Here is a 14,899-nt window from a genome sequence, read left to right as displayed (position 1 = left end):
CGCCGGCGCGGCGCTGAGCTGGGGCTGGCCCGTGCCGCGGCCTCTCGGAGCAGCGGCCTCCAGATGAGCTCCTGGTGCGGGAGCGCAGGGAAAGGGCTGTGCGCGGGAGGCAGCGAGGCGTGCGCGTCGGAGCGGCCGTCTCGGGACACCTTCCCGCCTCGATCCGCTGCCAACAGCGAAGTTCCTGTTACAAAGTCAGCTTGGGTGGGGAAGGAGCACGTTAAAAATCCTGCATCTTTACTCGAAGCCCTCGAGGCTGGGCAACAGGAGCAGCGAGCGGTTTCCCGGGGGCTGCAGGAGCTCGCAGGAGCCCCGGCTCGCGGGAGCTCTCCGAGGCGCGGGTGCCTCGCTGGACGCATGTTGCCCCGTTCTGCCGCTGGCCTGGTCGGTCCTCTGCTCGCTCTGCGCACGGAGGGGTCCGTCCGGTGCGGGACCGCGTGGTGGGACGCCGCAGACAGCACGGGGCAGGGTGCCGTCAGGGTGGCTACGGGGGACAGGTCGCACAAGTTGCAACGCGAGCCCAAGCTTGCGAGGGCCGAGCTGCCTCCTCCCCGGGCCCAGGAGCGGGCGCCGCGCCTCCCCTCGCGCCGTGGCGGGGTGCTTTCTGCTGCTGCAGCCCACGTGAGAGGTGCCGGGGTGTMGGGGCATGCCCAGCCCGTCGCCTGGCTCGGCCCGTGCTCGCAGGGCGGCTGGGGCAGGGAACCTGCAGGTTTTCCCCATCGTTGGATAACCAGTCAGTGCTTAGACATGGACGTGCAGCCTCAGGAGCGGAGCCGGCAGGAGCGTTTTAGAAGTAGCTGCTGCCCCTTAGTTGAGCCCCTGTCTGTTCCCTTCCCCGTAGAAGGGGGGACTCTGCTCTGGGCTCTCCGGCCTTGCACCTGCCAAGGGCATYGGACACGTGGGAAAAGCCCAAAAGGCTCCGTGTTCCCCAGCAAGTCGAATACGGAGCCTCTACTGCGTCCGCCCTGTGGAGGCGGGGGCCGGAGGAATTCCTGCCAGGAGCTGAGGAAAACAGCTTAGCCTGGGGTTACTGCGGAATAGCCGTGTCTCTCCCTCCCTGGTAGAGGACGCAGGCAGGACCTGGGTTTTCCTACAGAATCTGCTGGCTTGTCGCTCTGCCAAGTGCTCTGGCCCATCCCCATGCTTTCACAGAAGCTTTCCATCTTGGTCAGGATCTTCTGTTTTTGCTCATCTATTTTTATTAACCCTTGTCTCAGAAATAGCCCTGGCACTGAACTCCCACGCCCATTCTGCTTTCCTTGCGAGCAGGCTCTTCTTAATGTCTGCTTCTGACTGCTACGGACTCCTCCAGCTTGGCTTGGTGCACCCCAACCGGACCTGGGCCTRAGGTCCCAGGTTCCCCGTGTTGTGCTGCTGTCTGTCTTTCCCCCAGACCGTGCTGGGCATGACTCCCCCAGCAGAGACCTCACCAGCTCAAACAGCTTCTGCGCTTGCAGTAATGGCAAGAGATGCAGGCGTTCAGCTGGAAGACTGGTCTCCGTGAGCACTCCGCTGTTGGTTAGCCGTGCCGACACTGGTACCGTGAGTGTGTGTGCGTGCGTGAATGGGACCTGGGGGCTTGGCTTTTCCAGTCCCCTCTCAGCAGCCTGCTTGTGGCAYGTGGGCCAATTTCTCCAGCCTGCTATGGCTGCTGGAAAATTCCTGGTACCAGAGGATCTTTGAGCCAGCATAAGGCTGCTCCTCCCTCTTTGGAAGAAGGGGGAAGGAGACTGTGGGCAGGAGGGAACAGGTCTGAAAACAGGAACCACTGCTAATTGCCTGCTGCGTTTCTGTGCTTAATGGAGTGGAGAACAGAGCTGACTGTGATTTCCTGGCTCCCTCCCTGCTCAGTGCTCGATGCAGGGCTGAGGTCTGGGCTCTTGTGGCCATAAGCCAAGCCCTACTGTGTTGCGCAAAGCTTGTGCAAGCTGCAGCCTTGCAACAGGGGACATGACTTCTCCAGCCTTGGAACTCATACCAGTCAGTGAAGAGCAGGAATGGCCTTTTTCAGCCGTTGTGGCAGCTCATTGCGGGGAGAAGCTGGGTAAGCTGTAAGAGGTTGCAGTCTAGGAGCCATCTGTTATCTGTTAATGCTGGTGTTCAGGCTTGGTCTGAGCTATTGGCGGTGGTATATGCTGACGTACAGGTAGGTCTGATCTTGTGACTGATTTGCATGCTGGGCTACTAGCGTGGAAACTGCATCAGTGCCACAAAGTCTCTTGGTGGCTCAGACAGCTGACCTGCATCCTATGCGAGTGGCACTGGCTCAGCACGTGGCCCAAAAAACGTACTTCCTCACTGTGAGGAAGAGTGTTAGTAACTGTGAGCATAAAGTACTTGCAGGCTCACTTCCAGCCTGGCTTTCTGATGGTGCACATGAGCTGGGCTGGAGGTAGCAGGCTCCTCTTCACCTTCAGGCACGGTGTCCTGCCCAGTCTTTGGCCTACAGAGCTAGGGCTTGTAATGGCAAACTTGGTTGTGGATCGAGCATGTGGAATTCTTGCATTAACTTCCACAGTTGGCTCTTCCCTACTGGGAGCAGATTAAACAGCTGTAGGTGTTTAATCTGCTCAGTAGGTGACAGGCCGCATGTAAAGCCAAGGTTTAATTGGTCTTTGTTTGACTGAAGTGATTTGTTAGATCTTGTTGCCTGTGCTGTAGAAGGGGGACTTTAACCCCATGGATCTGTGGATTATTTCTAAGGAGCCTGGAAATGCTGCTAAGCACTCTTAGCAGGAGACTGAGGTTCGCCGCTGGGTGTTTGGCTCCATGGGCTCCACAGGCAGTGCATCTGGAAAGACACCAGGTGCTGGTGGGAACTTGTTGGCCCAAAAGGATGTGGCTAGCATCTGCCATCCAGGAAGGTAGAACAAGTCCTATTAGTRCAACACAGAGGCTGCGAAGGAAAGTTAATGTATTTCAGCTTATTGATTTGCTTCCCGAAAATGAAGATTCTGATGTAAGATCAAAGTTTTGAATAGCACCTTAAAAAAAAAAAGAAAAAAAAAAAAAAGAAAAAGCACAAATCCCTGGAGCAGCAAACAAGCGTTTGGTTAGTTGAATCATTTGAGTCATTCAGATTAGCAAGACTCTACGCTGTAGCCGGCAAGTGAAGGCACTGGCTACATCTCAAACTACGCCATGATTCTCTGGAGTGAGACTGTCCAACAAGGGAATGGGAGAAGCTGCCCCAACCCCTGTGCCTGTCCTAGCTCCTCAAGGCTGCTCCTGCCTGGCAGGCTTAAGGCTGGCAGCAAAGGCTTTGCATTGGTATTGAATTGCTTTATGCCACCACCTTGTGACAAGACTGGGTGTTGCATTTTAGCCTACATAGTTTGGTATGTTTTGGGGGACGGGGAGGGAAATCACTGGGGGCGTGCTTTAGATGGGGTGACGGGAACAAGCAAACTCTCCTCTCTTTAAGGACAATATCTATAGACATAAATAGACATCTCTCATTTTTCTCCCGACTTGCTTGTGTAGGGATACACGATCAGACGCTTGTCACATTATTTATTCTGCCTGCCTTTGTGCTGAAGGTTGGATGTGYGCTTGCAGGGGTGTCTGCAGAGCCCTGCAGCATGCCTGAGTGAGCAGACAGGGCAGGCAGGCAGCATTTCCCAGAGCGAGGGATGGAYGGAATCAAGCACCACCTTAGTCCGGCTCCTACCTGGAATTGCGTTGTAAACGGTGTGTGTGGGGGGGATTTACCCTCCTGTCTTCCCCACCTCCCTCTGTCATGCAATCTGCTTAATCCCCTGACAAATGGGCTCTATTACTGTCAGCTCTGCAGTGCCAATATTGCTAACAGGCAAGCTGTCTCCTCCGCCTTGCATCAACAAAATAGCAAGCCAAACTTAGAGTCTGGGTACCTCCAGCAGTAAGGCAGATCCTACAAAGCAGAACAAATACAGCTTTATTTCATAGGTATTCAGGTCTCCTCTCAACCCTGCCAGTTTAAAAACAAAACCTCTCATGTTTACACGTATTTAACAAATATGTATAGCACTGAAAATCTTAATGCTTTTTATTGAAGACAACTTCAGCAGCTGACTGATGTTACTGAGTCACACTAGGGGCCCAGTTCAGCAATCGCTGCTGCACTGGGAGGAAATTTGGGTGGGAAAACTGGAGAACAGATGGGGTCCAGCAGCCTGACCTTGTAGCTGTTGCTTTAGCTGTGCACTGAGTCTTGGCTCTGGTCTGCTTCCTGAAGGCTGCTGTTGTAGAGTGAGRTAGAGCAGAACAAAACAAGTGTTGAGGCTTTACCTACCACCACTACGAGAAAGCTGGGATGCAGCAGTGGGTGGGGAGCCTGCAGCCTTCCCTGAAGTGCTCCGCTTTGTATGCGTGAATCCACTCCCTTGGGCTGCTAGCACAGACCCCTCTCCTAGCTGATCAAATCCAACTTCTTAATGCTCATTCTTGACTCCGCTGTTCTGCGAGAGAGTAGGTGTCTCCTGTTGAAAAGGGACTTTGGAAGGTGGGACTGGGAGTGAGTTCTCAGATCCACCTAGGCCTCGAGCATCAATGCGGCTGGAGCTGGAATGGGGAGCAGTGCCTGGGAGCTGCCAGCGTCACAGCCGAGGCAAAGAGCGCGTCRTCAGCGTAAATGTTTGCACGCTCACTGCTATGGTAGTACAATTCTGTCCAGGGGCAGAATTCAGGAAATCTCATCAGCTCCTGTTGTCTAGACAGCTGGGCTGAGGTATTGCAGGTCACTTCTCAGGACCACAGTTTGAAGGGTGGATTTAAGCCTGGGAGTTTGCCCCTGGTCACAAAGGGGCTCCCTGGTTCCAGCTTCTGAACACTGGGCAGTCTGTGTGGGGCAAATGAAGCTTGGTGTGCAGCAAAGGTTAAGACTATAGCTGTCTGATGTCCACCAGACCTTCTTACCACCCTTAGACAGTGCTGTACTTTTTCATCTTGCCCCTCACCGGCTGCAGCCCGCTTGAGGAAAAATAAATGCACAGCATCCCTTCTCCAGGCTGTACATCAGTAATCTGGGGCCAGCTGCTTGCTCTAAAGCATACTATTGGCACTGGAATCCCTTTAAGTCTGTTAAAATCCACCTTATTTCAAGAGTATCCTAACATGGAACCACTGATTGGGAGTGGAGATGTCTGTTACCCCAAGGAAAGGTGGGTGCTGGCAGATATTGCTTTGACTCAAGCGCTGCTTGTTGGATCTAGAGGATAAGTATCRTGTTGTCCATCGGGTGAAGGCAGCTGAACGAGTGAGCTGTTCTCCAAGCAGTTGCCTGTCTCTCCAGAAGGTCGTGCTCCGCATGTGCCAGTTCTGAGCTGACTGGCAATCCCACTCACTTGTTGCTCTTGTTTCCTGCAGGGGTCCTGACAGCTGGAGAGCACTCCTTTCCCTTCCAGTTCCTGCTGCCAGGTAGGACACAGATAGCAAACATCTCAAGGCTCTTTCATGCAAGCCTTGGYTTTCCCAGCCTCTGGAGCTGGGCAGGGACTTGGGCTTTACTGCAAAGGCAGGTTGGCAGCTCTGCTTGGGGACGCTAGAGGGAGCGTAAGGTCAGCCACTGACTGCAGAGCTCAGGCAAGCRGGAGACCTTCTGTGTGGTGCAAAGCCGTGTTGCTAACACTACTCTGAGCTTGACCCTGGGAGCACCGTTCGTGTGTGTGAGCAGATCCCAGCCTAGCCAGCCCTTCTGAACCACGCTATAGTCAGAGAGAGGGTCTCTGCTCTCACACCTATGGTGTGTAAGGAGGCTTGCAGTGAGATCTCCAGGCAAGCTGTGTTCAGCTCCATCTCTCTTCTGGGGAATTGCAGTGTGCTTTGTCTCTAACGTACTTGCAGAACTCTTCAGCTGAAGAGGAAAAATGATTCAGGGGACTATCTATTTCCAGTTCAGAGGTGTTTGGCATGACTCAATCTTATGATGCCTTTTCCTTCTCTCTCTAAACTCCAGCCTCTGCTCCTACATCGTTTGAAGGCCCTTTTGGCAAGGTCCTCCATCAGGTGAAAGCTGTGATAGACACACCTCGCTTCTCCAAGGACTACAAGTGCAGCAAGATCTTYTACATTCTCTGCCCACTTAACTTGAATGACATCCCTGATATTGAGGTAAAAGAAAGGATGAGTGGTTTGGGCTTGGGCTTGAGGCACTTGTCCTTGTCACATGTGCTGTTTGTGGGATAATTGTGCAGTCAAACAACTTCCAGGCTCCATACCCTGACTGAGCAAGGGCAGGACGAGGACTCCTGCTCCTCATATGTCCTGCCATGCCATCTTAACTCTGCATGCTGGAAACTCACATAARTCTTTCAAAATGGTATACAGTAAAGAGAGGCATCTGCCAGCAGCACCAGGTGCTTGTGGAGACCTGGATTTGGGGAACATGCTCTGAAGGGAAGAGAGGCTAATAGGGTAGCAAAACTGGGGCTCTGGAGTAGTGAGGCCTGTCACCTGTGGTAATGCTGTTATTGGTTCTAAGAATCAGATATTCCTGCTTGCTCATTTTGAATCTCTGTTTTCTGGGAGGCTCTTTGGCTCCCTTAAGCCAACATCTTTGTATTTCTGTTGTCCCRCAGCAGCCCAACACTATGTCAATCACAAAAAAGTTCAACTACAAGCTTGTGAAAAGTGGCAACATTATCTTGACTGCCACCTCAGATCTCAAAGGGTACATCGTGGGGCAAGCAATTCAGCTTCGCATGGATATAGAGAACAAATCAGGCCGCGACACYGGAGCTGTGGTGGCCAGTCTGCTCCAGGTAAGCATCCCAAAGGGCAATTTGTTGCTCTGCTGGTACTCCTCTCAAGCTGATACAAAGCTGGTGCAGTGCTAACCACAGTGCATATCTGCAGTGTGCATCTGGAAGGTAGTAGCAAGGAGTCCAGACCTCTGTCTGACTMTATTTCCTCTACCTTTCTGGAAAACAGGCAATAGGATGCATCTTGCGTACACCATCTCAGTGTATCCTATAACTGTAGGTTACCCTGCCCTGTAATATGYACATTAGATTTGTACTTGTGCTTATTTGACAAGCTGTCTGGTGCTTTTATGCCCTGTCTTGCATTTGTGGGAGATGCTAGATGCCTGCAAACCTTCTGCTAGCTGTTCTCTCTCTTGTCTGCACAGAAAGTGGCTTATAAATCCAAGCGCTGGATTTATGACTTGAGGACCATTGCAGAGGTGGAAGGCTCAGGAGTGAAAGCCTGGAAACACGCAGAATGGAGGGAGCAGATTCTTGTTCCAGCATTGCCCCAGTCCATTCTGCAGGGCTGTAGTCTCATACATATTGATTACTACATCCAGGTGAGTATCTTAATGCACCTGGGGGAACTGGCGCTCCAGTGGGCTGCGCTGCAGCAGCGGGGTCTGCTTGAGGAGACTGTGTCATGCGGCATATGGGGGAGACGCTTTGATGAGGAACTCAGTGGGACCAGTTTCCACGTGTTGGTGCTGATGGCTGAGGCTGTTCTTGGGTTTCTCTGTTGAGCTCTCACTGAGCTCGGCCGCTCTGTGGCATGGTAGCCCTTGTATCAGGTGAACCTGGCTGTGTCCACTGCAATGTATAATGAGGAGGACACCATTATTTCTCTTTCTCTTCCAGGTTTCTCTGAAGTCGCCAGAGGTTTCAGTTACTCTCCCCATATATATTGGTAACATTGCTGTGAACAGGGTCCCTCTCAGCCCCTCCCGGTCAGTGCCGCACATACCGTCTGCTGTGGTACCCAGTGCCCCCCCGGAGGAGGAGGAGGCTGCCRGTGGTTATCACCCGATGGACAATGTTTCGATCCCCACCAAAAGCCATTCCCAGCAGCAGCCGTTCAGCTATGCTCCAGGACTGACCTTCCAGGAAATAAGGCTGGACTCGGAGCAGACGGGCTCCCCAAACCATCCCACGCTCTGCCTGTCAACAGGAGCCACTGTCCCTTATTATGCTGAGGGGAACGTGGTGCCTGTTCCCACAGCCAGCTCTCTCATTTTGCCTCCAGAGTATACCACGTGGGGCTACCCATATGGTGAGCAGTCCTCTCCTGAGGTTAAAATGGTCTGGTGGTGTGATAGTAAATGTCTCCTATGAGAAGAGTCGAGCTGCAAACTGAGTTGGAATACAGGGATGTTAGCTTTCCAGGGGACTGAAGTCAGAGGAACATGAGATCGCTCTGTCTGCCTTAGCTTCGGGAGGAGTTCCCCTCTTACAGCTGTAAATGCTGGCTGTCCGTTCCCGCCTTTAAACCCACGCTGCCTCGGGCTTGTCCTGAGAGGATCTCCCTGTTGTGAAATGAGCTCTCAGCCTCCCACTGATAGAAGAACTTCTTGGCTTGTGGTGAGGCTGGCGGGAGCAGAGCCAGGAGAATGATGTAACTGAAATCTTATGTCTGACTTGGAGCAGGCCTGGATTTGGTCTGGAGACACAAGTTGCGTGGGTGCAAGCTAAGAGACTGTCCAGGCCAGAAAAGCTTGAGGAAATTCCAGCCTACTGGATTCCTGGAGCAGAGGTTGTCGCAGGTGGCTGTGGGGGTGGGGGCGAACCAGTGGTATGGCTCAGTCCTACCCGAATAAACCAATCTGTTGCCACAGGGTCATGCTACGTTAACTCAAATGTGTAACTTCACCCCTGGCTTGTGGCACACCAAGCACAGGTCCTCTGTGATCTGGAGATGTTAGTGCGCATGATGATGCTCATGGAAGGAGGAGACAAACAGAACAGGTCTTTGAGGTGCTGAGTATAACCACTGTAAAGATGAGGACAGGGATGGGACTGGCTGGCTCAAATCCTGTGCATGTGAGCATGAACTCATTTACTTCARCAGGGTAGGCTGGGTCCTGAGGGCCTTTAGCAGGAGCGGAAAGGGAGGAGGACATGCCTGCACTGTGCGCACGTGCATGCGTTAGCAGCTTGCTTCACTCCGTACTGAGTTAGGTAGTCTAGGGTGAAGGGAACCTTGCAAACACCCGCTATAACCTCTGTTATTCTTTATTTTCCCTGCAGAGGCACCTCCATCCTATGAACAGAGCTGCAGCAGTGCCAACTCCAGCATCAGCAATGGCAATTAGCCTCCCCTGCTTTGAGTCCCGTTGGTGCTGCCCACCCCAAGGCACCACGGGTCACCGGCCGACTGCGAAGTCTGGTACAGCACAAGGCGTCTTTTTATCTCTGCGGCTGCTTGGCAGGGTAAATGGTGCATCCCAACTTGGGCTTTTTAAGCCTCTTTCTTGGAAGAGGAGAAAAAAACAAAACAAAACAGGCAGCCAGAGCAGCCTTGGGTGTTTGTAGGAGAGGTCTGGGAAGCAGAGCCACCTCCTACTGCTGCACAGAGTGCTGCAGGACTGATTTTGCCCCTGGGATGCCCTATGCAGCAGCCTGTGTTTAAAGTACTGTAGTCAATACTAACTGCTTTACTATCAAAGCACCTGCGATGCCTTATTTGAAATGCTCCTGACTTGGCATGTCTGCACTGTAGGCAAAGGCTGGGCTGTGTGGACTTTTCCTTCTCTTTTGTGGGCCACGTACTCTCCAGAAACGTTTTTGACAGCCTCCTCCCCTTGTCCTTATAGGTCTTAAGGGTAGCTGAAACAGGAGGTTTCTTGGAGTAAGCAGGTTTGGAAGGTGAGGGACTTCTGAGAAGCCAAAAGCACAAGCCCTTGTTGGTGTATCTGTATTGTGGGGTGAGTGACTGGCAGCCTTTGGTCCTCTAGCAGCGGGCTGGACTGCTGCCCGTGTGCTGTGAGTGGAGAACAGGCTCTGGTGGCAGGGAGATCACTGGGGTACTTCCTAGCAACCCAAGAGGCCCTGATGTGCTGTGGAAGGAAAGCGCCCTGTCGTTAGCATGGGTATCCATCAGGCTGCTTCTGGCTTTCTTTGGCAAGACTAACTTCCCAGAAGCTCTGCAGGAGGCTGTGGCCTGCTGGTCTCCATCCTTGCTTGCTGCTAGACCTGCAGCACACAGGATAAACAGCGCTACTCATTTTGCTGGGGTGGGGGGACCAAATCCCCAATGTCCCATCTCCCACACCTGTGGGGTGCCCTCTCCCTCCCAGCTGCCGCTGCCTTAGGCAGGCCAGAATTATGTGACAATCAAGCTACAAAAGTCGATCTGATGCTACCTCTGAGTCTGCCCAAGGACCCTGTCCATGGAAGCCCTTTCCTCTGAGGTGACCCTCGTTCAAGGCTCAGCCTGGCGTCTCCTGCAGGAGCAGTCCACAGTGCTAAGCAAGTGCCGAGGGCACTTGGCCTGGGGACTGTTCTCTCTGCGAGCTGGTACTGGTTTACTGCTTGTYTCCTGAGCTGCTGCTTGAGCCACAGCAGGATGTGAAAATGAGTGAGAGGGAGAACATTCTGCTATGCCTCGTTTGCAATCTCTGCTGGAACTGGCAGGTCAGGGGAAGAAGCTGGTGTATTTAAAAGAACATTTTTCTTTTATGCTTTTTCTTGTGYTGTTTAGCTTTTTAGTATTGACTGCCCAATGTGAAGAAATCACAAATCAGATATTTAAAGCTATAGGCACTCAGCCAAGGCTGAAATTGTGGACTGTAGAGCTTCGGCACCTCTGAGAATTGGTCTCCACACTGCTTCATGCTGGGCAGGCAATAGCTAGCAAACCTGTTATGAGCGCTACAGCCTCTGCCTCCTTGTTTTAGCCTGCCTCTGCACACCCCTGGCAGGCAACTGGTGACAGCCCTGCTTTGCACTCTTTCTTTGCAAATGCTTTCTTTTTTTAAAGTGTTGACTGCTTTAAGGATAGTGTAAAGGAGGTGCCGTTCCAAGCAGTGCTAGCACAACATGCACCAATGTTGATAGAATGATTGTCATTGTCCATTAATATATATATATATGAGATGAAGTTTTGTTTTTAATGATTGAAATCATAAATACAAATTTTAATGCTGTATTTAATAAATTATTCTAAGAGAAATGTTGTGCTCTTTCATCCCTTTCTGATACTTACCCATGTGCCTGTTCATGCCAAATCCAGGAATGCACCTTGCTGATTTCTTTAAAAATTAAGGAAGGTTTTTGCCCCCATGGGAAAGATGGTGACTTCTGCCAAGACAGCTCTGTGAAACAAGCACTGTGTGGCCTGGCTGACTGCAATGCTGCATCCTTAGTTCCAGGTGACTGGAGAGAGTTGGGCACCATGTGGGCTCAGCTCTGGAGAGAGTATGTGCTGGACTGCTTCCTTGGCCCTGTGCTGAGATGCCATAGCTTGTCCAAATGGTGTCTTACTTAGTGCTCTCTGCAGTCTTAATTCAAGCCRGCAAGGAAAAGGTGGTCTGGTGGGGACGAAGGGAAGGGTAAATTCATCCTTCAGGAGGATGGAGATGGGATAGCCAAGATCTGGCTGAAAGACTGGTGCCCACCAACCCATTACTCTCTTCTAGGAGCCAMGCTCCTAAAGAGTCATTGGGAAGAGACTTATTAAAAATGAATGAGGGTTCCTCCCAAAGTGTACAGACTTTGATACCATGTCTGACATGTGTAGGTGTGCAAGGGTGTGTTATAGAGGCTGTCACTGCAAGTAGTCTGAGGCTTGATCTGTGTCTTAGACACAAGGGTCCTTCTTCACCCTCTGCTTGACTAGTGCTTTATTCCCAGTCTTTRTTTAGGACTGACCTACTTGCCTGGAGGTTTTTGTCTGCCATGAAAAACATTATTGATATGCAGGAGGTGAAAGGCAGATGCTTGTTCCTTCTTAAAGATACATCTTAAAGATCATCTCTTCCTGCTAGTTAGTTGAGCCTGTTTTGCCTGGCTGAGCCTGTAGGTCCTGTGCCCTTCCTTGTTCTCTACAGTTAGTCTGTAGTTGTGCTGGTCTGTCCTATTAAACCAACAGGACAGACTCCTTTTTCTCATTCAGTGTTACCTGTGCTTCTTTCCCCTTTCAGGACATATTTTTGTCTGCACCTATTTCTTCCTTTCAGGCCTGAACCCAAATCCCTTTCACACCTCTGGAARAGTTTCTGTGAGCTCTCAAAGGTCCTGGGTATGATGGGTTTGGGCTACAGCCTCCTGACCCAGCTGAGGGTTGGGGAGAGGCAGCCTGTGCTGGGGCTGTGGGTTCCCAGTTTCAATGCTGCAGCACAAGAAGCTGTGCTGCCTGTTGTGTGTTCAGCCCACGCGCCCATGGTTCTGGGCTGGAAAACTTGAACGCTTTTTTGCTACTGTGGCTCAAGGCAGTGGGATGCCCTTCTAGTTCCCCAGCCAGTGTTTGTGCTCCTAGTTTAACCTTTGCAGCTGGGAACAGACACCTATGTTGGAGACTCCAGAGAGGAGAGAGCTGGCATATCCTATACAGCCCTTTGTGTCATGCCCTGCAGTTCTGGAATGCTCCAGTGCATCTAAGCTTACTCATCCGAATTATTTTTGCTAGAAAACTGGCACGTCGGCACCTTTTGCTTTATGTGGTTTCCCCTCTGCAAAGTAAGGAGCAAATGAGCATGCTGCTTCTCGCAAGTGTCCCTCTCCGCAAGCAGCTATGGAAGGAGCAGGAAGGAGTGGAGGGGTCCAGGCGCTTCTGCTGCGGAAGTGGGGGTATGTCTCATGCTTAGCACAAGCACCCTTTGCTACTCCAGTCAAGTCACCTTGTCTCTTTGCCTGGAAGGAAGTGGTAAAACTAGAACTTACTGTCTGCTATTGAGTGACCTGCCAGCAGGGCTCTCTGACACAGCATCTAGGTGCGATCTTAGTTGGAGCTAGACCTAGTAGTAATCCTAGTTCTTCTTCCAGATGCGAGGGCTGGGCATGCAGCGGTCCTGCAGGGGCGAGGCCTTTCTGAGTCCTGCTGGTTGGCTGTGGCCAGGATGCAGTAAGGGATCATCCTGTCTAAATCTGTCTCTACAATCTTGCTACTATGCAAGATGACAAAATTATTTGCAAAGTGCTGTGGTTATCAATGGTCCTGTCCTGGTCTTGCTTCCTGAGCCTGTTTCTTAGTGTTGCAATASTGAACTGAAGCCTGAGGTGCAAGAGCCTTCCTTATGTTTCATAAGGAAGGACCTGTAGACTTCAGGATGAAAGACACTCATCTAGATAGCCCACCTCTTCTTAAATTTTCTTAAAGCTGTGACTCCAGCATGCTATGGTAGCGAGGTCCACTGAATAGATGAGTAGTTCGAGTGAGTGTGATGGGGCAAGAAAAAGAAATCCTGGGATTTGAGTATGTTCCCTTCTGGAAAGGGTGAGTGGACAGCCCCTTCCACTCTGCCTTGGCGCTGTCCCTCTTCTTTGCAGTTTCTCTGATTTCAACCTCTTTAAGTTAATGGGAACTCTTTTGGGCCCCTGGTCGTTCTTGTCTCCTCTTTCAGAACTCTGTAATAAGGAGAAAGAAAGGCTGTTCTCTGAACCCAACTCTGGGTAGAAAACTTTAGTGCATAGAAATTCATTTAAATTCTTGGCTCAGATTTTTAAGCAATTGTTTTTTGGGTTTTGTCTGAAATGGGGAGGGGAAGTGGTGGGGTGTGAGTGAAGCTTGTGAGATAATTGTTTCCAAACTCAGCGTTCAATGGAAAATACCAAAAATATCTTCTGTCCTTTTATCTGCTGCTGCTTTTTTGTCTTTTGTGTTTTTGTTCTTGTCCTGCTCGCCACATGTGCAGCCTCCATATTTCAATGTTGTTTGTGTTCCACTAAACACCTGCTGTTATGCCGTGTGCACGAGCTGGGGAGAGGGCAGGAGGCGAGGGACGAGGCGGCCTCTCGGCCCCCGAGCTGCTGTCGTCCCCCCGATCGAGCCAGTTGTTTGCTCACTTCTCCCTGCATCTTGGTGCTGCTCTGCTCTTCCCATTGTCTATTCATGCTGCAGCCTCTCTTGGGACAACTAGTTCCCCTGCTGAGGTTTTGATTTCATCAGAAGCCATTAGGRCGACAGGGTATGCTCCGATAATCTGAGCTCAAGCGGAGGGAGAGCAGGGGGAAGGGCTTTTGCTCATCCTTTTCTCCAGCTCTTCTTTTTGGTGGACCTTGCGTTCTTTTTAGCTTTCTACTGACCCTGCAGTAGCTTTGTAAAAGCAGGTATTTTCCGCTATGACCACAGAAGGAAGTTTTCCTATTGACTCAGCACAAAGTAGAATATAAAAGGTTGTCTAAGGTCTGATTGGCTTTTATTCTATATTTTTAAATATTTCCAAACTTCTGCAACAGGAACATCTGTCCTATTCATCCTCCCCAAGAAAGACTGGTGGGGGAAAAACCCTCAAAACCTGTGCCCTTTCTTGCACCAATACTCATGGCTGTGATTCTTTACTCTTGTGGTTCTCTTTACAGATTCCRGGGTTTTATACAACAGTATTTCTGATGGCTCTGTACGACCTAATATTTCTGCACATTTTATTACATGGTTTTAAATGTAAACTAACAGTTTTACATGTTTACCACAGCTTCTGGGGAGTTTTTTTGTCCTGAATTTTGAACCACCAAATGTAAAGACCTGCAAATGTAAATAAAGAGCTCCTTTTGTAAGACCACGTGTGCTTTTGCTCAAGGTAAATGGGTGATGAATGCAGAGCTGCTGGTTCTACGTAAAACACTGATGGCAATGCCAGGAAGCCCTGTACAGTGGATGAGAAGTGGCTCCTGCCTTTCAGAGGAGGTATCTGCTTCTAAAGSCGAAGCTCAAAGTCCAGTTTATAGCCAATGCTGAAGGAAAGCTTCTGCTTCTCCCAACGTAATGGGGGAAGAGTTGGGACAGACCGACAGCAACCAGCTGGTCTAAATTTTCCCTTTTTCCCTCTGTGATGAGCAGTTTGGTCTCCTTGATAAAGAGAAGGCTCTGTGCCTGCCTGGCCTGAGGTCTCCCTGCTGGAGGAAACTGTGGGGAAGGTTGGGTTTTTCTCTTCCTGCGTAGCAGGAATCCCAGGATGTGGAGGTTTGTCACTGCTCACCCCAGTTGGTGCGGGAGAGGGCGATATGAGCCTTGCTGGATC

General features: G+C 51.0%; 1 protein-coding gene across 1 annotated transcript in view; it reads left to right on the top strand.

The window, feature by feature from the left end:
• ARRDC1 (arrestin domain containing 1) overlaps positions 1-14,435 on the top strand; it is a 23,447-nt gene extending 9,012 nt beyond the window's left edge. The window contains exons 3-8 of the mRNA XM_085320073.1: positions 5,347-5,397; positions 5,936-6,090; positions 6,558-6,740; positions 7,109-7,285; positions 7,584-7,995; positions 8,970-14,435. Of these exons, the coding sequence (XP_085176199.1) occupies positions 5,347-5,397; positions 5,936-6,090; positions 6,558-6,740; positions 7,109-7,285; positions 7,584-7,995; positions 8,970-9,034 (1,043 nt within the window). The 3' untranslated portion in view covers positions 9,035-14,435. The remainder of the gene's footprint in view (positions 1-5,346; positions 5,398-5,935; positions 6,091-6,557; positions 6,741-7,108; positions 7,286-7,583; positions 7,996-8,969) is intronic.
• The last annotated feature ends 464 nt before the right edge of the window (positions 14,436-14,899 follow it).

This window comes from Rhea americana, unplaced genomic scaffold, assembly GCF_003343005.1.
Source record: "Rhea americana isolate MKP2758 unplaced genomic scaffold, rheAme1 scaffold_61, whole genome shotgun sequence".
In the NCBI taxonomy this organism is placed as follows: Eukaryota; Metazoa; Chordata; class Aves; order Rheiformes; family Rheidae; genus Rhea; species Rhea americana.
Note: the sequence above shows the minus strand (reverse complement) of the source record. Positions and strands in the feature narration are given on the sequence as shown.